Here is a 21739-nt window from a genome sequence, read left to right as displayed (position 1 = left end):
GCCATTGAAAAGTACTTGTTAGCCTGGTGCAGAAGCCAGCCTGCTCCTCCCTGCCCGTGCTGTGCCTCTTAGCCATGATATCACTGGCTTCAGCAGCTTGAGACCATAACCAGAAGGGAGCCCAGATCAAAATATCACAGCAGGTATAAATGAGGGACGAGGGGGTGGTCAGCTGCCCCTGACCATACCCACTGGGACCCCGGTATGGGTCTCTGCCTCCTCGGCCGGGGCTCCGGCACTGAGGCTGAGTGCTTGTGCACTGAAGCTGGAGCCACCCGAGCATCCTCCCAGGTTAGCTGAGGATCTGGCAAAAGCTCCTTTTAGCCTTTCCCTACTACCATTCCCTGGGCCACCTCCCTCCACCACGTCCCCAGGTCGCAGCTCATCCTGCTGCTCTTGCAAGTGGAGGGAGAGTGGTCCAAGGCTCAGCCCATGCCGAGGCTGAGCTTAGAGGTTAACGTGAGTTAGAAGACCATCTCCTTCTCTGCTTGGTAGATACAGCAGTGAGTAGTAAAGAAAAGATCTCAAGACCTTGCTGGCCTCAGTAGATCTTCATCCACTGGAGTCCAGCAGCCTCAGCTGGACACCGGGAAGGCAGCCATAAGGTTTTTGAAATCCCTGGATCCCACCCTGCTTTATGGGTGATGGATGGCATAATGCCATGAAGGGTGAGAGGAGCTGATGTAAGGATGGTGGTGTCTCGGCAGCTCGAGTTAGAGTCGCGCTCACCTCTGTTCTGTGGACCAGCATCCATTTCCCATCATCACCCGGTTTATAAAACTCCAAGAAGGGGTCTGACTTTCCAAACAGGTCCTGGTGGAGAAGAACAGGACGGGTTACACAGTGCTCTGCAAGCAGCAGCAGCCAGTCCAAAAGAGACCTCCTTTCCCCGGCAGTGCCAACCCTACAGACACCCTCACGTCCTCATGAGACCCACTCAAGCACGTCAGCCAGCAGGCAGCACCCACAGCCCTCTGGACAGAAAACCACCCCAGCTGGGAGGCAGCTGCGTTTGGGCTTGGAAAAACATCCAAAGCTTCAAAGGAAAAACAGAATTATGAAGCACACGAGTGTCTTGGAGGAAAAAGAAAAAAAAAAAACCACCCTCCTACACACAGTGTAAAGCGTGAGCAGAGGAAATCTTTAAGGATCAAGCTGCCCTGGTGTTGACAGAGATCATGTAACACCCTCCGAGATACACAGCCCTGAGTCAGCGGGTGCTGCTGCCTTTCCTGCCAGCGTCTCCTCAGATATTCCCCCGACAAAAGACTGCTGGTTTATGAGAAATATGCACACACACGCACGCGTCCCTGCTGGGTATGGGCATGGGGGGTACTTGGGGGCACCCGCAGCCTGGAGAGGAGGGCGGTGCTGGTGGCACCGACACAGGGAAGCTCCGGCATTTCTAAGCAGAACTTCATATGAGGAGGAACTTCTTGACTTGGAGGGTGCCAGAGCCCGGGCACAGGCTGCCCAGGGAGGGTGGGGAGGCTCCTTCTCTGGAGATATTCAAAACCTGCCTGGACGTGACCCTGTGCAACGTGCTCTGGGTGACCCTGCTTGGGCAGGGGTTGGGCTGGGTGATCTCCAGAGGTGCCTTCCAACCCTTAACCTTTCTGTGATTCATTCCCATTCAGAAAGATGAAGAAGTGGCTAACAAGAAACCAAGCCCAAAATATTCCAGATGATCTACTGAGAACTCAAGCCATTTCAGCTGGGTTTTCCTCCCAGAGGGAGGTGGGTGCCTGAGTCCTGCAAAGAGCTGGGGGAACTTCTTACGGGTTTGAACAGGAGCTTTTTGGGCTTCCAAGTGATGCTGTGGGGATGCAGGGGGCTGCTCTTGGAGGAGGAAGAAGCATGGACGCCCCAGAAGCTCCTGTCCACAGCCAGTCTGGGAGGTGGCAGCTGGGACTGACACAGGCTCTAGTAATGCCCCAGCAGAAAACCCATTGATGTTTCTATCCAAATCCTGTTTCCAAAGCCAGCCGGGAAAGTCAATCACTGCAAAGTGTTTTGGCTTGGAGAAACTATAACCTGCTTCAGTCAAAATTCTTCTGCCAGAAGAGCAGACCATAAAGGCTCGCAGGGATGCTCTCTGGTGAGATGAGGCTATTTTTCTCCTACCCTTTTTCACATGTTTGTAGGAGAGAAGACCAAGCCAATGATTACAGTTATGGCACAGCTCTGATCCTGTTCACCCACAGCCTGGACTTGGCACTTTCAGGCTTCACTGATGGATTAAAGAACCAGTGGTGGGTACCTGACCCCGCCTACGCTGGCTTAACCTGCAACCCAAGGTGGTTTCATCAACACCAACCCAGTGTGAGGTGGTGGAGGGACCGGCTCAGATGACAGCAGGGAGCTTTGAAGGATGTCTGCTGCCATCCCACGCAGAGCAGCTTGGTTTGCAAGCCCGGTCAGCCTTGCTCCATTCAAAGCAGGGTGGGAGATGCCTCCAAGCCACAGGATTGTGGGCTGCTATTTTAAAACATCAAAACCACAAACATCTCACCCCTGCAAGCCTGGCGGGAGATGGAAACTGAGCAACCAAAGGAGCTCAGCAGACCAGATCAATCTGCAAACTGGTCCAAGAATCTAAATCATCCAAACTGGTCCTTGCACACCACGGACAAGAAGGGCGGAGGTGGCACTTCCCAAACCACAGCTCCCCAGACCACAGCTTCCAGCACCAATCCTGGCTCGCAGCACTTAGAATCATAGAATCACAGACTGGTTTGGGTTGGAAGGGACCTTAAAGCCCATCCAGTCCCAACCCCCTGCCACAGGCAGGGACACCTTCCACCAGACCAGGTTGCTCCAAGCCCCATCCAACCTGCCCTTGAACACTGCCAGGGAGGGGGCAGCCACAGCTTCTCTGGACAACCTGGGCCAGGGTCTCACCACCCTCACAGCAAAGAATTTCTTCCTCACATCTCATCTCAATCTCCCCTCTTTCAGTTTAAAACCATTCCCCCTCGTCCTGTCACTCCATGCCCTTGTCAAAAGCCCCTCTCCAGCTTTCCTGTAGCCCCTTCAGGCACTGGAAGGTGCTAGAAGTTCTCCCCGGAGCCTTCTCTTCTCCTGAACAGCCCCAGCTCTCTCAGCCTGTCTCCAGAGCAGAGGGGCTCCAGCCCTTTGAGCATCTCCGTGGCCTCCTCTGGACTTGCTCTCCCCAAGCTGTGCTGAAGCATCGCTGCCCTCCCGCTGTCCCTGCAGCTGCGGTGGCACACACAGCTCTGGGGCTGAGTTCTCCAGGGCTGGTCCCAGGTGAAAATACCTCCTCTTCTACAAGGTATTTTTGCTTACAACAGCTCTCCCAAGAGCTGATCTGACGTAAGGCACAAGAGCCTTAGACTGGTTCTGCTGCTGATGTGCTCCCGCTGTGCAGCTCCGGCATTCAAAGCAAGGTAATAAGCTGCGGGTGGAGAAACCATGAACGTGTGATGGGCAGTAGGACCTGCCCGCAGCCTTGTGTTTCGTCCAGTTTCCTTGTTCAGAGGCCATTTTAATTTGTGTGAAGTGACATGAGCATCCTTTGCCCCCGAGCAGGACTTTGAGCACTGCAGTGCTGCACTGGGTTATCGGAATAGGCAAAGAAACCTCATTAGCTCTTGGTGGCACCAGGCAGTCACCGAGGAAGGAGCTTTCTGCTGACACCTATTGATAAACTGGAGGGAGACCCAGAAAGAATAGGATTATTCACAGTCCTTATCCCGGTGTAACCAGGTAGATGCTGAATTTCCATACCTTGACTGTGGGTCTGAAGGGCAGCAGACCCACAGGTATCATGTCCTAGTTGAAGAATATCAAAAGATGTCACCTTTGCATAACCTGGGAGAGGAACTTGGTTGCAAACCAGATTAGAAAGGCAACTCCTACCCACAGAGCAAGTGATGGCATCAATGAAGTTGTCGATACAAGTGGGTGTATGCCTGAAGTACCAGCACGGTAGGGAGGACTCAGGTCCTTGGCCCTGCTCTTCACAATGGCTACAGCTGCAAAGAGACCCTGAAGCACGGAGGAAGGGCACCAAGCTTGCTGTGAAATCCCATCCCTTGCTTTGAGAGGGAGCAGAGGCTTTTTCTTGGGGCGCTGGAAGAAAACTGTTGCATTAGGGATGTCTTCATTGACATGCTTGGAGTTGACCCTCAGCCACATCTCAGAGGAAGCCACCAGCTCAAGGACATCTTCCAGCCCATTTATGAAATGGAGTTATTTGGGGATTTCTTAACAGGGGCATTTGGCTCTTTGCACTAGGCAGGGTAAGCAGGAGGGTGAGAAAACAGCCGTTCCCAACAGGTGGGAAAAACACTTGGATAAAGCAGGCATCCATCCGGTTTGGACAATGGGGCTGGACAAACCACGTCTTCTGCCTCAGCAAACACCCTTCTGCCTGGATGCTTGCTTTACCCTGGCTGGAAAACTGAGGGCCATCCTGCCAATAACGCAAGCTCTGGAGAGCCTAGGATGAAGGAAAAAATAATATTCCCATCGATCGCTTAGCAACAGCACTGGTTTGAGAGGACTAGCTCTGGTTGCCTGGTAAATAAGGTCAGCTGGCTTTGTTCTGAAGGGTTCACCGTTTCCTACGTATCACATCCAAAGCAAAACTCACACATTACTTGCCCCTGTGAGGTCAACACTTCTTCCTCGGAACAGACAGGCCCTGCTGTTTGATATACAAGAGATGGTCACTCCATTTCCAGAGCAGCTGAAGGCCACAAGCCAGGAGCTCTCAGCACTTCTGAGATACGGGCTCAAGGGGCATCAAAACAGCCAGTTCTGTCAGCAGACATTTCCAAACGACAGCTGCTGAAGTAGTAAATCTGCTGTCTTTAAGACACGCTAGTACACAGATCCTGTGCCACACGTAATCCTTCCACCTCAACATGCGTCATGAAGAAAGGACAAGAGGGAAACTGAGGCACGGGTGTACCCAGCAGCAAGTGGCACCGCCAGGACTTGAAGCCCTCCAGTCTCACCCTAAGGCTTTCTCCAGTAGGACTGTTTTCTGTCACTGCTACACCCAAAAGCAGAGATTTCTTTAGATCCCTTAGCCTGTGAAGGACAGAAGTTTAACATTGCATCCCCCAGACACAACCCCACTCACCTTCTTATCCAGCTTTCTGCCGGCCACGCTGAGAGTAATCACCCTGTTATCTGAGAGCTCTTGGGCAGCTATCTGAAAGACAAGGGAAGGCTGCGATCATTTTCAGCATGAAAAGAAAGTGAACACCAAGCCAGAGGAGAATCCAGACCATGAGGACGCATGCCCTGGAGATACCTGCACAACTCCTGCAAAACCCATCTCCCAGCTAAGAGACTGATGATTTAATGCACACAATATTTCACTACTGAGGAGTTAAACTGATTGTACCTTTGCAGATCAATTTGGGACCAAAGCCTCCTTCCCAGCTTCTCCCTGGAATGGAGAAGGATGGAGAAAAAGCCCAGACTTCCCCTGGCTGGGCATTGCCGTTTACCCTGTGCTGAGGCAGTGACACACCGGCTTCGAAACAAAACAGGACATGTATTTTTAGCAGGCTACCAGCTACGACGCTGGTGCTGCAGCTGGAGCCCTTGCTACATCCACTGACCTCCACAGCCTCATCGTTGGGGCTGGGTCCACGTGAAACAGGTTCATTTGCAGGGCTGGGTGTCAACAGGTATGGTTAAGCCTCTTGAATGGACAACCCAAAGGGAGAGTGAGGTGCCAGGACACCCCGAGCAGCTTCATTCCCCCATGCCATCTGACCTAAAATGAAGCTTCTGGGAACAAATTCATCCCCTTTCTTGGGTGTCACACCTGAGCTGGTCTCAGGTGGCTTTTCACGTGCAGGGACCTGGTGAAGCCTCCAAGGACCAAGCCAAGAGGAAGCAGGAGCCATAAAGACCCTTGCCAGCAAGATGTGCCACCTTGTCCTCCATGTCCCAGGCTGGGCACGGCAAAAAGCAGCTGCCCCATCCCTTGGGGGAGATGTTGGTGGCACCAAGGACTCTAGCCACGTCTCTGCACGTTCACCCAACGAGATGGCCCCAAGGATGAAAACTCCATTGTTGCTCCTGAGGAGCTAGAGCAGGCAGGAGCGCAGCCCAGATTACTTCAGTTTAAGAGACTTTATTCACATACCCTCCAGAAGGGCTTTGGCTGCCAACCACCAGTGGGCCGGTTTTGTCTGGAACGTGGTCTAATGAGTCTCTTGGTATTTTAAGAAAGGGTATGTTTATAATAAAAAAACACATTTATTCACTTCTGTTACCAGCCGTTTTCTGAATCACTTGTATTTTTTTCCTCAAGCCTGTGTCCTGCCCAAGCAATCTGCTCCCCACCTCTCCCTCCTCTGCTCCCCGGGGCGGGCTGAGCCATCCCACGGCATCCCCGGCTGCAGCATCCTCCCCGGGGCGAGAGCTGGCACCGGCACGGCCCGGAGCACGGCGTGGACATTCTCCTCACGCACGGGGCTCCCAAGCACGGCCGTCTGCTGGCTCTCACAGGGAAGCTGTCCTTCGCTGGAGATACGCAGCGTAATTACAGCAAGGATTTTTGGAAAACACTTGCAGAAATCAAGGGAACGATTTCCTGCAGAACAAGCAATCAGAGGGTTATTGGCACTCAGGAGAGACGAGGAGGCAGAGATGCAGCTTTCGAACCTGCCTGGGCAGCCGGGCGAGGGGACGAGCTGCAGTTCCCCAACAACCTCCCAGCCTCATTGTTGGGGCTGGGTCCACGTGAAACAGGTTCATTTGCAGGGCTGGGTATCAACAGGTATGGTTAAGCCTCTTGAATGGACAACCCAAAGGGAGAGTGAGGTGCCAGGACACCCCGAGCAGCTTCATTCCCCCATGCCATCAGCTCTAAAATGAAGCTTCTGGGAACAAATTCATCCCCTTTCTTGGGTGTCACACCTGAGCTGGTCTCAGGTGGCTCTGGAGGACACTGCTCTTTGGACCACAGAGGATGGGTTCACCGCATGCAAAATCAAATTCTTCCCTCTTGCAAAGCCACAGCATCGGTTTTCTCTCCCACCTAGTCCTCAGTGGGCACACACGGTCACGAAAACCAGCGTGAGGAAGAGGAGCTGTAGGGAAGCGGATGAAATTTGCCCTTTGCTGATCCCCACAAAAGCACACCCAGTTGGTGTCCAGCATTTTAGGGCTCGCTGGAAGCTATGTAAAAGCCAGACTGTGCAGACAAGCTAGGTACATCCTTGTGTCAAGCTGCCACAGGGCTGGAGCCCCTCTGCTCTGGAGACAGGCTGAGAGAGCTGGGGCTGTTCAGCCTGGAGAAGAGAAGGCTCCGGGGAGACCTTCTAGCACCTTCCAGTGCCTGAAGGGGCTACAGGAAAGCTGGAGAGGGGCTTTTGACAAGGGCATGGAGTGACAGGATGAGGGGGAATGGTTTTAGACTGAAAGAGGGGAGATTGAGATGAGATGTGAGGAAGAAATTCTTTGCTGTGAGGGTGGTGAGACCCTGGCCCAGGTTGCCCAGAGAAGCTGTGGCTGCCCCCTCCCTGGCAGTGTTCAAGGCCAGGTTGGACGGGGCTTGGAGCAACCTGGTCTGGTGGAAGGTGTCCCTGCCCGTGGCAGGGGGTTGGGACTGGATGGGCTTTAAGGTCCCTTCCAACCCAAACCAGTCTGTGATTCTGTGAGAGAAGAGAGAGAAGCCTTTGATTTTTTTTGACATGTTAGTGACAGGTTGGGACCTGCCTTTTTTTAAACCTGGAAGCTTTGTCCAGCTCTTCCCACTCGAGCATGGGACGGGGTGTCAAGAGCCCGCTCCTCGGGGATGGCACACGGCATCAGGCACCGCTTGGGAACTTCACTGCAGCTTCTCCTCTTGCATTTACAGACCGACTGCAGCAATTAAGAGAGAAAAGCTGGCAGCATCTTCCCAGCCTCTAGAGCAAACAGCAACGGAGATGCCTTTGCAGCAGCCAGGTCCTAGGCTTTTAAACCCTTCCACTGCTTTTAAACCTGATGGAAGTTTAACTCCTTGCTGGCCTTTTCTTCCACACCTTTGCTGCCTGGCTGCGCATCTCACAAAGCCGTTAACACAGAAAAGGGTGGGAGATGTGACAGGAGGGAAAACGCGCCTAAATTTAGTCTTTTCTTTTTAAAAAAATCCCATCACTAAAGAGATCCGCAGTGGGAAGGCCACTGCCCGAAGGGGTCTGCATCGGGAGCAGCGGCTGTTGCTATGAGAGTTGTTGCTATGGCACAGCTCCCATCCTCTTCCTACAAACCAACCCACCAAAGGGATGAGCCCTCTTACCCCCCGCGGCTCCAGGGAGGGCTGAGCAGGCGTGTTGTACCAGATAACAAACAACAGCAGCACAGATTTACTTTGTACTTCTCCAGATTGAGGTTTTTCTTATTTCAGAGAGCGAAGCACAGATTGAAGACTCACAGTGCTGGGTACCAGGCAGGATGGTCCCTGCCCCAAATAAATCATCCTCCAAACAGACCAAAGTGGGCAAGAAAATAGGAGGTAAAGGGAAAAAAGTTCATGAGATTAACCCCAGTCTCCTGGACCCTAGGTGAGTGTCCTGCATCACCCCCAGGTTACTATCCACCTTTTACACCCTCAGTAGGAAACGTAAAGGAGTAACCGTACCGTTATCATCCCTTTCCCGGCCGGTTTGCCATTCCCCAAAAGGAGAGTCCTCGTTATTTTCTTGCTGGAGACAATCTAGAGAAGCCAAAGAAAATAAAAGTCACGATTGTACAAGTGATCAAAAGCAGACTCATAAGCAACTGATCATTGCTCATGTTAGTTAATTCAGATTAAGCATTCACAGCAGTGGAAGAAAGGCGTCAGGTTCAGGGATGACTGCGATGCTGTGGGTATCACCACCGTCACCCGAGCCCAAGAGCTGGATCCTCTTCCTCAGCATCATTCTGGACCCCCCGCACAGCTGCTGCCAAGCAAGGCGCAGGGGTCAGCACCCCCCAGAGGCATGTCCTGCCCTTCACTTCTGGCTTGTAAGAAGCCGGACAGGACGATCTGGGAGCCAAATTAAACGCCTTGAGATTTTTCCCAGCTCACTGAGTTTCAGTCACCTTCAGATCTGAGGATTCCGTAAGTTTTCCCCACAAGGTGCAGACCCCTACATGGGGGACCAGCAACGTGCTGTGCTCTGCTCCCATACCCTTTGAGATCTAGGGGCTGCAGTTTAAAAAATGCAGTCCCATCCCTCCTTCTGCCTCCACCTTTGGTCCTATGTCACACAGTCAGGAAAGAATAATAACAATTAAAAAAAAAAAACGTAATGAACTGGCTTAACTTGTTGCTCCTGCCATATCCAGGTGACCCAGCCATGCTTGGATTCCTCCCCAGAAATGTTCTCCTCCCTCTTCTTGCAATTTCAAGGCAAAAACCCCTTTCCCATTGCAGCTAGCCAGCCCTGTCCTGGTGCTTTTGAGCAAAAAGGCACAGGAATCACCAGCCAGACGTAGCCAGATATTTGTGCCACGCCGTGTACAGGGAGGTGACATCTCCTCGCAGCCCTGGCTGGCAGAAACCACGGACCCCCTCCAGCCTGCAGTCTGAGCCCTGTTACACTTTGCTCGGCCGCAGAGGTCATTACAGGCCCGCGAATGATCCAGCCATCCTTTTAAATCTTAACCACAGACCTAATTAGCTGCAATAAAACAATCTGGCTGATCTGAGAGGGCTCTGGTGCAAACTCGAAATTGAAAAGTCAGATGCTCGCTGTGCGGTTGGTGCTGCCCATGGCTGCTCTCCTTCCCTTGGAAGGGCTGCTCGTGCCTCAGAACCAGGCAGGCTTATGAAAACATCTCACCAGACAACATCCAGCCATCAGAAAACCCGCAGCAGGGTGGCTGAACCCACAACCCCCCCATCCGCCCTGTTTCACCCCTCTCCTCACCAGGAACCCTTGCGCATGTGCGACCCATCTGGTCCACCTCTGCCCCGCGACCGGGCTGTGCTGCAAGCCCGTGCTGGCGACAGGGAGAGGAGGCTAATGGGGAATTTCAGGAAAAAATGGGAAATGAGAAGATCCCTCCATTCCAAGCTGGTGTCTCGTTGTGGACTAAAGGTCACCAAGGAGCTCACATGGGAACTGCTGCAAAAGGTCATCAAAAACTGGGCACACACATAAGCCAAGTTCTCTTTTGCAGAGTGTAAACACTTGCATGACATTACAAAAGTTCAGAGTTCTCTTTTTTTCTGACAAAGACCACCAGCTGTGCCTAAAGACACAGTAGACAGTTACGCCGTGCCCCTCAGCCACCGCGGCTAAACCATCAGTTGTTCTGAGCAAGCACCTTGGATGTGAGACCTGCCAAGAGCTGCCCACCCCCACCATTACCACAACCACAGGATGGCCTGTCCAGTCTCATGCTCTAAGCTAACTACTTTTCAAAGCACCAGAAAGGGTTGGGTTCATCTGGGAGACCCAACAAGCAGGGGGAGATAGGTCAGACTCTTCCACCCTCCTCCCCAGTGCACATGGATAACATTCCTCTCTCCAGCATGAGCCTGCAGAGCCCTGGACTTCTGCAGAGCCACATGTAAGAACAGTAAGATTTCAGCTCTGTCTCCTTATGTCCATAAATTCTCTGCTTGCAGCTTCCACAAAGACCGTGACCTTCACAACGAGCATTGCTGACTGTCCCACACCAGAGGTGGCTGCATCTCAGCAACAAGAGAACTAACGGTAAAGGATGGGTTTGGTCTAAATCACTGAACACCAGCCTGGGCTGCCGCCTACACTGTCTCTTAACTTCTGCAGGAGCAGAATTAGGTCAACACAGAGCACTTCCAAAAACCTAGACGTTAAACCTCAAACTCTGTAAATGTCAGTGCTCTTCTAACACATCAAGCTCTTGAGTTGGCAATGCTGAGGTCACTTGGCCGCCCTTGCCATGTGCAGTGCCATATTGCAGTCTGTGTAACAAAGCGACTGCATTCCCGAGCCTCCCTGAACACCTTGGGCTGCCTGTCCATGCTGTGCTGACCCACCTATCACAGTGTCTGCTTCCCCCCTGTTCCCAGTGCCGAAGACAACAGAGACAGTTTCTCCCAGCCCCTGCGCTCGTGCCAGGTACCACAGCAGCCCTGAGCAGCCGGATGCTGCAGAAGAATGGAAAAAATCCCCCTCATTCCCTGCCTCTGAGTCAGAGCAAGCTCAGAGCACAAAGACATTTGGAGAACGTAGCTGCCAACTTCTAACAGGGTCTGGGCTCATGAACTCAAAGACCTTCCAAAGGCTTATAAATCGCATTGTGTCCTGAAAGCTTTTCCACAGGAAGAGCAGAAGACACATTCCTGCACCAACACGCTAAAGTAGCAGAGATGATTTGCTACACAACAGCAATGGACAAAGCTTTCAAAAAAAAAAAAAAAAAGAAAACCAAAACTGAGATAGAAATGTAGGCCCCAATGCATCTAACTTTAAACATTTGGAAGTTTCCCAAGTCCAAATCCAAGCTGGTCATCAGGGCTCTTACTATAACCCATGGTGGGATACAGGTACCTCCAAAAGCTTCCAGCTGATGTATCTCTTCAGGCACCAGCAGAAGCCCACACTACGACTAGCTTAGACTTGAGCAAGTAGCCAACAGCCCTAACATGGAACAGTTCAACCTCAACAGCTGAAGCATGACAAGCAACTTAAATGTTCTGCCAAGAAGGACCCAGCAAACTTTACAGTAGATAAGAGTAGCAGCTCTAATCCCCCCATGTCCCTGTGGCTGATGTGATTTGGGGTCCCTTTGCTGGAGGACAGCGAACCGCAGGGACCTCAAAGACTCACCACGCCCAGCGTGCAGGAGAATTCACCCAGGAAGTCATGCTCATACAGCTGCATGCTTGACTTGTCCTGGTCAAACAGGGCAAACTTGAGCTTTTGCACTTCTTCAAAGTGGTAGTCGACGATGAACTTCTTGGCGAAAGCTGGGTTGAGGTTGTTCACGGCTGTCTCTGTCCTGTCGAGCTGCAAAGAATAAAAAAAAAAAAGAGGCATGTGCATCTTGCATCTTTGTCACTGCCATGTCTCTGACTTCAGCCAGAGCCACCCAGAAACCCTGCAGTGACCACCAGAGAGTGAGCGTATCAGGCGCTCAGCAGAGCTATCCCTAAATGCAGGCTGTAATACCCAGTGCAGACAAGGTGGGATCCATCTAAACGAGTAACGACACTTCATGCTGGGATGAAGGTCCCAGGATGGGGTGCACTGGGCTGTACAACCCCACCAAACCAACAGCCAGGACAGGAGCACCCACCCAGCCAAGTCTTGGCATGGACTCAAGGCTCATTGAAGCCAGAGCTGTTTCATTTGCTTCTAAGCCCTGTTCTCCCAGGAGCTGAAGCCCTCACACACCTCTGATCCTCAACCAGACCCTCACAGCTGTAATGCTAAACTTGTTCCTTGCAGGCTGTGCAGCTAACAGCAAAGACAAGCAAACCAAGAAAAAGTGTCACGAGCCAGAACAGCAACCCTCTAGCAGTTCCCTCTAGACCTCAAACCAAAACATTCATGTGGTTTCTTCTTTCTTGGCCTTCCATGAAAAAAAAAGAGGAAAAAAAATCACCGCAGGCCATTTTTCATAGATTTCATCAAGCATTAGGAGAAACAAGAGGCTGGAAGGACCCAGAAGACACGATTTCAATAGACTTTGTCATCCTGAGCAGGCTGGAAGAAATGATGCTCCGACAGCTTGGAAGGGCAAGCGCACAGAGGATGGTGGAAACTGGAAGGCACGTGGGGAACCCGCCATCGGAGGGGAAGCACCACGGCGGTCTGCACCATCCCGCAGCCAAGAGCAGCGATAAGAGCAGAGGAAACTTGGCAGACAGTCAGTGGGAAGTGTGGGTTTATGACGCAGCGTGGCACAGGCGGACAGAAAACCTTGCATGAGCTGAAGGAAAAAGAACCCCAGGGCCAGCCACGCCGGAGATCTCCGGATGCTGCCCTCTGGTAACGGAGCTTTGGTCCCAGCCCCTGTAACTCAGGCCACAGGACCAGCCGTGGGCTCACACAGACACGGCGACCCACAATTTTAGCCAATGTGGCAGAAACTGGGAACACGAAGCCAAAAAAAGCTGGTGTATTCACTTCTGGAAGTCAATGGCCAAGGAGGGTCTGAGCTCTTACGTCAGGACCCATGATCCCCACCAGGCCACCATCCATCCCGAGAGGCACCAGGAAAGGGCAAGTTTGTAGCCCAACATGCAACGTACCCCTATGAAGCTAAAAGGGGCAGAAAGGATGCTGGTGGCACAGCCTGAGTGCTGAGCAAGAAACGAACACCCGCAGCCTGGGGAAAACCCTCCAGCAAGCAAACCAAGTAGGAGCTTTGTCAGGAGAGCAGCTACTGATATCATATGGATACCATCAGAGGTGGCAGCCGGTTTGGTAAAGGGTGTCACAGAGTCACAGGATCACAGCATGGCTGGGGTTGGAAGGGCCCTCTGAAGATCATCCAGCCCAACCCTTGCCAAAGCAGAGTCACCCAGAGCACGTCGCACAGGGTCGCATCCAGGTGGGTTTGAACATCTCCAGAGAAGGAGACTCCCCACCCTCCCTGGGCAGCCTGTGCCTAGGCTCTGGCACCCTTCAAGTCAAGAAGTTTTCCCTCATATTCAGATGGAACTTCCCATGTCTCAGTTTGTGCCCGTTGCCCCTTGTCCTGTCGCTGGGCACCACTGAGAAGAGTCTGGCCCCATCCCCTTGACACCCCCCCTAAGGTATCTGTAAGCATTGACAAGATCCCCCCTCAGTCTGCTCTTCTCCAGCTGAACAGCCCCAGCTCCCTCAGCCTCTCCTCATAGCAGAGATGCTCCAGCCCTCTGACCATCCTTGTCCTGCCCAGGCAGCCCCACAGGAAGCACTGGCGGCTCTGAGTATCTGAGCTGGAACACCCACATGCCCACCAGAGCTAGAGAGGAGCTGGCAGCGTCGGCCTTTTGCCACATCACCCTGTTATCCCAGGATATGGTAACAGGGGCTGTTAAAAAAGAAAGGCAAGCAAGTGCTCACCAGTGTGATATAGCGATAGGACAAGAGGACACAGCCTCAAGCTTCGCCAGGGGAGGTTCAGGTTGGACATTAGGAAGCATTTCTTCTGAGCAAGGGTCATTAGCCATTGGAAGGGGCTGCCCAGGGAGGTGGTGGAGTCACCATCTCTGGAGGGGTTTAAGAAAAGCCTGGACATGGCACTTAGTGCCATGGTCTAGTTGCCATGGTGGTGTCAGGGCAATGGTTGGACTCGATGATCCCAGAGGGCTCTTCCAACCCAATCGATTCTGTGATTCTGTGATTTTATCAAAAGCTGCTGCCCTCGGTGCCTGGAAAGACCATCCCATCTTCCTGCGGGACAGCACGGAGCCTCCGGCCGTGCCGTGGCCCTGGCCAGCATCCTGCCTCGTCTCGCAGCCACGACACCCAGTCCCAGGTGAGGCTGAGCCCCCTGCGCATCCCAGGTCCCAGGGCAATACCTCCGTGGAAAGCAGCCCCCGTGCCAGCATTCCCAGGCTGCGGGATGGTGGGATGTCTGCCGGATCTGCGGAGCCAAGAATAAGTACAGTAGAGCAGAAAAAAGCCAAAAAAAAAATAGCAAAAAAGAAAAAAAAAGAAAAGCAAACACATACCTTAGTCCCAAAGCAACTCCTTCACACAGGAGGCAGGTTTTGGAGGGACTGAGTGGAAATGTGGTGAGTTTGCTATATATATACACCAACGATCGCAGTGGGTTTTGAAGTCGGTCGCTTCGTCTGTCTTAATTGCCAAGAAACGACTCAAGTAAATGCTGTGTGCCCAGAATAGCCACCTGCTGCGCTCCAGGGAATCAAACACATCAACACCAGTGGGCTGTGAGCTGGCCAGGACCACACAGCTTCAGGCAGATCCTTCCCTCTCTGCCACCGTCCCGTACCGAAGGACACCAAACGCCTGCTCAGAGATGCGGTGGGCCAGGAGCAGTGGGCAACCATGACCTCCACCTCATTTCAACAGCACGACACATGCAAATCCCCTTTCAAGCCTAGGAGATGAGACTGCTCAGGCAGAAGTGGATTTTAGCTCCTTCCATGTTCTCTGAACCACTGGGAAGCCAGGGACCAAGGGAAACCAGTTGTCCCGCTCCCAGGCACCAGTTTGAAGGAGATAACTTGAGGTCCCATCTCCAGTTTTGCTCTGGAAGGGGTGGCCCAGGGAAGGGGAGGAGAAACCCAGCCAACATGTCCTGAGCTAACCCTCTGGAGTGATGGGGCTTCCTTCAACGCCCAGATTGAACCGAGCATTTAATCTCCTGCCTATTGTCAGTGAGAAGCACAGAAACCCAAGCCCCAGCTGATCGCTGCACATGGTTTGGTCTTTGGTTTGAGGAGCACCAATCACCTTGCCAGTGACCGTTGCGTACTAGGCCTCTTCACACCACCTCCACCAGGAGACACACACACCATCAGCTCCTGCCTCCCCCTTCGCCCCCACACTTACAGGTCTGCATTCCCTGTGAAGAGCAGAGGTGGCTTTGTCACCCAAGAGCAGAAAAGCACATGGGTTTTTAAGAGGCAACCAGGCTAATTAAAGATATCTGTTTGGATAAGAGCCTTAATTATACAAACCAAGAGATCATCTCCAGCGACAGCCCTTGTGTTCAATGAATGCAGCCGGGGAGTCCTCCAGCACCCCAAGGGAGGTTGGCTTCAAGCATCCCCAGCGTGTGGAGATGCTTGACGCTCCAACACCAGGAGATGCTTCCCCAAGCGCCCAGAAAAGCTCGTGCAGAAGGCGCAGGGCCGGCCGGGTGACTCAGAGCGGCACAAAGGCAGTGGCACGGCTGAGTCATGTGTCCCTGCTCCCGGCATCACAGGCCAGGTCTTTCATGGCTCCTGCGAGATGATGTCATTGGGCAGAACATTTAAACATCACCCATCTTCATGTCACTTCTCGGCCTGTGGTTTGTTGTCCCTCCCTCCCCCACCCCCTCCAAGGCTGATTCACAAAGATTTTTTAATTCCTATGAAGCTCAGCGAGACAAAATAATTGTGTTTGGGAACAAATGTGACAGCTAGAAAGAACAGCGAGCAGAAATCTTTCTCTTGGCATCAGCTGATGCCACAGCCCCACCACCCAGCTCAGATGCTGGCACCACCGCGGCTGGGGCTGGTCCTGGAGGAGAAGACCCACCTCCTAACCCAGGTCCAACGGTTGGGACACGTCACTAACCCGGTGTGGAGGACGCAGGGGCAGTGTGGTGGGATGGGTTCACACCACTGAGCTGCTGCTGTCCCCTCCGTCCCCTACATTTCAGCTATGTTATTAAGGCCACCAGGAAAGAGGTTCGTCTTAGGGCAAGGGGCACGTGTATGTGGCCAAAGTCCATGCAGGACAATGCAGGCACCCTTGGGTAGCTCTGAACCATGGTGTCATGATCTGCCAAGGGTCCACCAAGTGTCCGATCCAGCGAGGCTCTCAGGGGCGAGCCCACCTCTCCTGGCCCTTCCCGGTACCCGGCCACAGCCCAAACCCATGCGCCACGACTGCCACATGTTGGTGTGGGAGGATCTTGGTCCCAGCTGTGCCGGTTGACTGGGGCCAGCTCCGTGGCCAGGGAGCACACCACACCACGTGCCAGCTCGTGCAACACGCTAACCTCCGCTGAAACCACAGCAGGGGAGTGCTCAAGGCTGATGTCCAGCGCCTGTCGTGCCAATTAAAAAGAAGCTAAAAATAGCAAAGGAAAAGAAAAAAAATAAAACCACCAGAGATTTGTGTTGTAAAAGAAGCTTTGGAATCAAAACTGCTGGACTGAGACATTACTGACAGAAAGAGAAATTGCTGAAAAGTATAATCGGGTCAAAGAGATGACACCTATCAAGGCTGGAAAGCTCATTCATCTCATCCAGGCTGCTGAGCAAAGCTAATTGCAGCCCATGGTAAGGTGAGGTTTGCCCCTACACCCTCCCCGCTGACAGCAAGGAAATCAGCTGCAGGACACCTTAGGTGATGCCCACTGACTCACCAGCTCCTTGGGCCAAGCACTCAAAGGCTGCCCCAACTAGCCCAAGTATCTGAAAAAACGAGACCACCTAATTTCCCAGGAACTGGGAAAATTTTTGTTTGGCTTATGTGATTTAATGCCCTTTGGCCTGCTCATTTGTGCTGCATCCAACAGCGGTGCCTGTACCCATCCATCACACCCCCATGCTCGGCTTACCTGCTCCCTCCCAGACCAATTGAAAAGAGATCACAGAACCATGGAATCAACCAGGTTGGAAGAGCCCTCTGGGATCATTGAGTCCAACCATTGCCCTGACACCACCATGGCAACTAGACCAGGGCACTAAGTGCCATGTCCAGTCTTGTCTTAAACTCCTCCAGAGATGGTGACTCCACCACCTCCCTGGGCAGCCCCTTCCAATGGCTAATGACCCTTGCTGAGAAGAAATGCTTCCTAATGTCCAACCTGAACCTCCCCTGGCGAAGCGTGAGGCTGTGTCCTCTTGTCCTATCGCTAGTTGCCTGGGAGAAGAGACCGACTCTCACTCCGCTACAACCTCGACTATAGCTTCTCCACATGAGATGCTGAACAGTCAATAAAGCACCATGAAAACCATCCTTAGGAGTTCCCGGTCCACTTTGTGCACACCCTGACTGCAAAACCAGCCTGAGACATGCATCTGCCTGGGAGAACCACCCAAGTGAGACCTCTTGCCATTGCAGCAGCACTGCTGGTGATGACCAAGGTCATGCTGCTCAAAGCCAATTTGGGCACCTCTGGATGAACCGTGGTGCCAGCAGCACACGCACACCCGGTCCCTGATGCGGCATATCCCTGTGCCCCTTCCCCGCGGGAGGGGGATTTTCAAAGGAGTACACATCCAGTTGGTGGGTATGCTGGGCAGCAAGCTTTTGGGATCAAGCCAACATTTTATTTACGCTACGAAATAATTCAGACAGCTGCTGAGGGTCAATTCCCTCACGCTCCATTAGCCTGGTTAGCAGGAGCCTTGTCCCGTTGAAGCAGAGGGCGGGGAACAACACGCAAAGGCTCGTTGTGTGCTGTCTGCATCTCGGAGAGGACAGATTTATCCTGTGTTCACCCACCACCAGGGATGGCACAGCCACGGAAAGTCCTCCTGTCCTTAAAGGGGTCAGCAGGGTCTTGCCCTGGAGTAAGCGTGTGTTGGAGGGGGTAGGGAGGCAGAGGAGATGAATGCAGCTCTCAGCTCCTTAGTGCATACAAGGAAAATAAAAATACACCCCTCCCGGGCACGGGAGCATGCCAGCGTGCTCCTTGGCACACAGCCTCAGTGCCCATGGGGCTGTGAGCAGCTGAGCAGGTTGTCCTGGTGCAGCAGGGACACTCAAAGCCAGCAAGAAGGATAGTCACAGGATCACAGACTGGTTTGGGTTGGATGGCACCTTTGAAGACCATCTAGTCCAACCCCCTGCCACAGGGAGGGACACCTTCCACCAGACCAGGTTGCTCCAAGCCCCATCCAACTTGGCCTTGAACACTGCCAGGGAGGGGGCAGCCACAGCTTCTCTGGGCAACCTGGGCCAGGGTCTCACCACCCTCATTGTAAAAAATTTCTTCCTTATGTCCAACCTAAACCTACCCTCTTCCAGTTCAAATCCGCTGCCCCTTGTTCTCAGCCTTGGAGCCGAGCACAGAGGGAGGAGACACCAGCATGAGCAAACCACAGGAGGAGGAAATCCACACACCTTCAGGACTTACCTCCACCCACTTCCCATTGACTTCCATGAAGAGGACGCAGAAGGGGTCGGATTTGGAAGTGACATCCCTGTCCAGAAGGTTTTGGCCACAGATGGACAACTCAACTTTGCAGACGCAGTACTGGGAGCCGACGGGCCCCGCCGGCGTGGGAGTCATGGTGTACGCCATGGACTCCAGCGGCAGCAGCTCCAGGCAGTCTGTGGGACACAAGAACGGAGAGAAACCTCAGTGCAAGCAGAAAGGCAGAAAATGCTCTGTCGGCGCCGGTGGATTGGGCACAGGCAGAGGGGTCACATCCAGATTCTCATGCTCTACGTTACACTCAATAAGATACGAGGCTTTCCTGGCCCCAAACCATCTGCCCTGCCCAGTCACCATCTCCATGTGGCCACCACACCAGGCAGACGTCCTGAGTGGGAGCCCAGCAGAGCAACCTACAACCTGCTTTGGTTTTGCTCCATAAATAACAGATTTTCAAGGAAAGATAATGTCTTTCTGCTTACCCCTCGAGGGGAGTGGGGGGGTCCTCAACCTCTTCTTCCAGCATGCTGGGGTTTTTTTTTTGTGGGAGGAACTACACTTCCACACCATTTTTCAGCATGAAAACTGGTCATCGTCTGGCTGATCCCCAAGACATGGACCATGGACCTAAGCTTCCAGGGCCAAACTTGAGCTCTGCCCCAAATCATCATAGAGAAAGGGGTGAGGACCGTGAGGATGAGTGAAGATGGTTCAGCCCTATCTCCACCCAACTCACCAGGCCAGCAGGAAGCAGCAGCTCTGGCAGCAATTAAAAAGCAGCAATAGTTGGTTCACAGAAGAGCAAGATAAATGCGACAACCATGGCATGACTTGATGCACGTGACGATTTACAGGGCGCTGATAAAAAACCCCTTGTGATAAGAAAAGCTTACCAGAAGTCCACTCCCAAAGCCATTTTGCAGAGATAAATGTGTTTTGTACCATTATTAGTGCAAAACCCTATCCCACACAACAGTTTTGCCTTCTGACGTGCAGTTTACTTGGCAAAAACCACCCAAGGTCTTCAAGAGAGAAGAGGAAAGGTGGAAAAAAAAAGAGAAGAAAAAGCATTTTCAGATTAATTTGTACCAACAAACCTTTGCGGCCGGGGTTGCTAGTGGAGAGAGAGCTCTTTTCAGCAGCTGCTTCAATACCTTTTGCCCTCTTTTTCACGAGTGGCTTTTGGCTCATCCACTTTATCCCCAAATGTCACCTTCCCCCACCTTGATAAGCCATCTGCTGCTCTTTGGCATTGAAACCCCAATTATTATTATTTGTTTGGTTTGCCCAGGCATGAGTATTGACAAGCACTTGTGCTGCTGGAAGCTGGGCCACCCCCTTCCCTTGCAGCTCAGCCTCCGAGCTGGGATGGGGGACAGGGATGGGGTGATCCCAGCATGGCTGTGGGAGGGAGCTCTGGGCTCGCCGTCAGCCCCCCTGAGTGCTTGGCCCCACCTGCGGTGAATACTGAGTGGAAAACAGCTCCCGCTTCCAAGTCTCTGAGCTCTCCTCTCCTACCTGCCAAGACCTCTGCTTGGCACTAAATCACCAGAAACAAGCCTGATTTTAACCCCAAGCTCTTCATCACAGTCCGCTGCTCAGGGCAAGAGCAGTGCAATCATTTCAGCTCTGTAGGAATCATTGAATCATCGAATCACAGACTGGTTTGGGGTGGAAGGGACCTTAAAGCCCATCCAGTCCCAACCCCCTGCCACGGGCAGGGACACCTTCCACCAGACCAGGTTGCTCCAAGCCCCATCCAGCCTGGCCTTGAACACTGCCAGGGAGGGGGCAGCCACAGCTGCTCTGGGCAGCCTGGGCCAGGGTCTCACCACCCTCACAGCAAAGAATTTCTTCCTCACATCTCATCTCAATCTCCCCTCTTTCAGTTTAAAACCGTTCCCCCTCATCCTGTCACTCCATGCCCTTGTCAAAAGCCACTCTCCAGCTTTCCTGTAGCCCCTTCAGGCGCTGGAAGGTGCTAGAAGGTCTCCCTGGAGCCTTCTCTTCTCCAGGCTGAACAGCCCCAGCTCTCTCAGCCTGTCTCCAGAGCAGAGGGGCTCCAGCCCTCTGATCTGAGTGCTCCAGCCCTCCGAAAGCAGAGGCACCTCCAGAAGAAGAAAATCCCCATCCTTGCCTGCACACACATGCACATCACTGAAACAGCACTCGCGTCCCTTCCCCGATTGTGGTTTCCCCTCATCTAGACCAAGCCCCTGTCGTGCCATCACCCCCCGTCCACAGCAGCACAACACCAAAACTTTGGCAGCGTGACACCAAAATGGTGGCATGTGTGGGCAACCATCCATCTCCTGCGACTTCGAGGAGAAGCACATACAGAAGCAAAAGTCCTCCCGGCTCATCCACCGCGAAGCCCCTGCGGCCGCCGGGGCGATGGCTCCGGAATGCCCGTCCCCACCGGAGCTGCTTCTGCTCCTCTCAAGCCTACGTTGCCAGTTGCAGCTAAAACAAAGATTTAATTTATCTTTTTTTTTCTTTAACGCAGAGATCATGTCTTAAAATAGCCGGGCCTGTTCTATTTATGCTTCTGCCTGTCTGCTGGTGCCTCCGAAAAGCAAACACGGGGCAGCTGTGCTGGCATGGCCCTGGTCCTGCCGGAGCAGGGAGATCTGGGCTGGGTTTTTCCATCTCCCCTTCCCCCCAAATCTCAGCGCCGTCTCTCAAAAAGCAGAAGCAGCAAATGACTCAGTGGAAAAAGCTTTTTCCCAGGGCTGGCAGGCACCAAAACATCCTCTCGTCGCGCTGCGCGTCGCCCGTGCTCCAGCCCCTGCGCTCGGCCTGGGGAGCGCACGGTCACAGCAGTCATGGGGAAGAGGAGAGGTGGCCAGCACCAGCCAGGGCCAGCTGAGGGCAGAGACCTGGTGGGACTCATGTCCCCTGCGTGGGCACACTCCCCACTTGGGCACCTTAAATCAGGGACCAGGACGCTGGCCTCTCCCCCAGGTGCCAACCTGGAGAGCTTGATGCCATCTCACGGGCGCCAAGC

The 21739-nt window shown here is 53.1% G+C and overlaps 1 protein-coding gene across 3 annotated transcripts in view; it reads right to left on the bottom strand.

Moving 5' to 3' along the window:
* CPNE2 (copine 2) overlaps positions 1-21739 on the bottom strand; it is a 58055-nt gene that overhangs the window by 22738 nt on the left and 13578 nt on the right. For all 3 annotated transcript variants that reach the window (XM_068411675.1, XM_068411674.1, XM_068411673.1), the window contains exons 2-6: positions 18712-18908; positions 11781-11960; positions 8615-8689; positions 5111-5182; positions 730-813 (exon numbers count right to left, since the gene is read on the bottom strand). In XM_068411675.1, the coding sequence (XP_068267776.1) occupies positions 730-813; positions 5111-5182; positions 8615-8689; positions 11781-11960; positions 18712-18879 (579 nt within the window). In that variant the 5' untranslated portion in view covers positions 18880-18908. The remainder of the gene's footprint in view (positions 1-729; positions 814-5110; positions 5183-8614; positions 8690-11780; positions 11961-18711; positions 18909-21739) is intronic.

The sequence above is a fragment of the Nyctibius grandis genome, chromosome 12 (genome assembly GCF_013368605.1).
Source record: "Nyctibius grandis isolate bNycGra1 chromosome 12, bNycGra1.pri, whole genome shotgun sequence".
NCBI lineage: Eukaryota > Metazoa > Chordata > Aves > Nyctibiiformes > Nyctibiidae > Nyctibius > Nyctibius grandis.
This window is presented reverse-complemented; position numbering and strand designations above follow the sequence as displayed.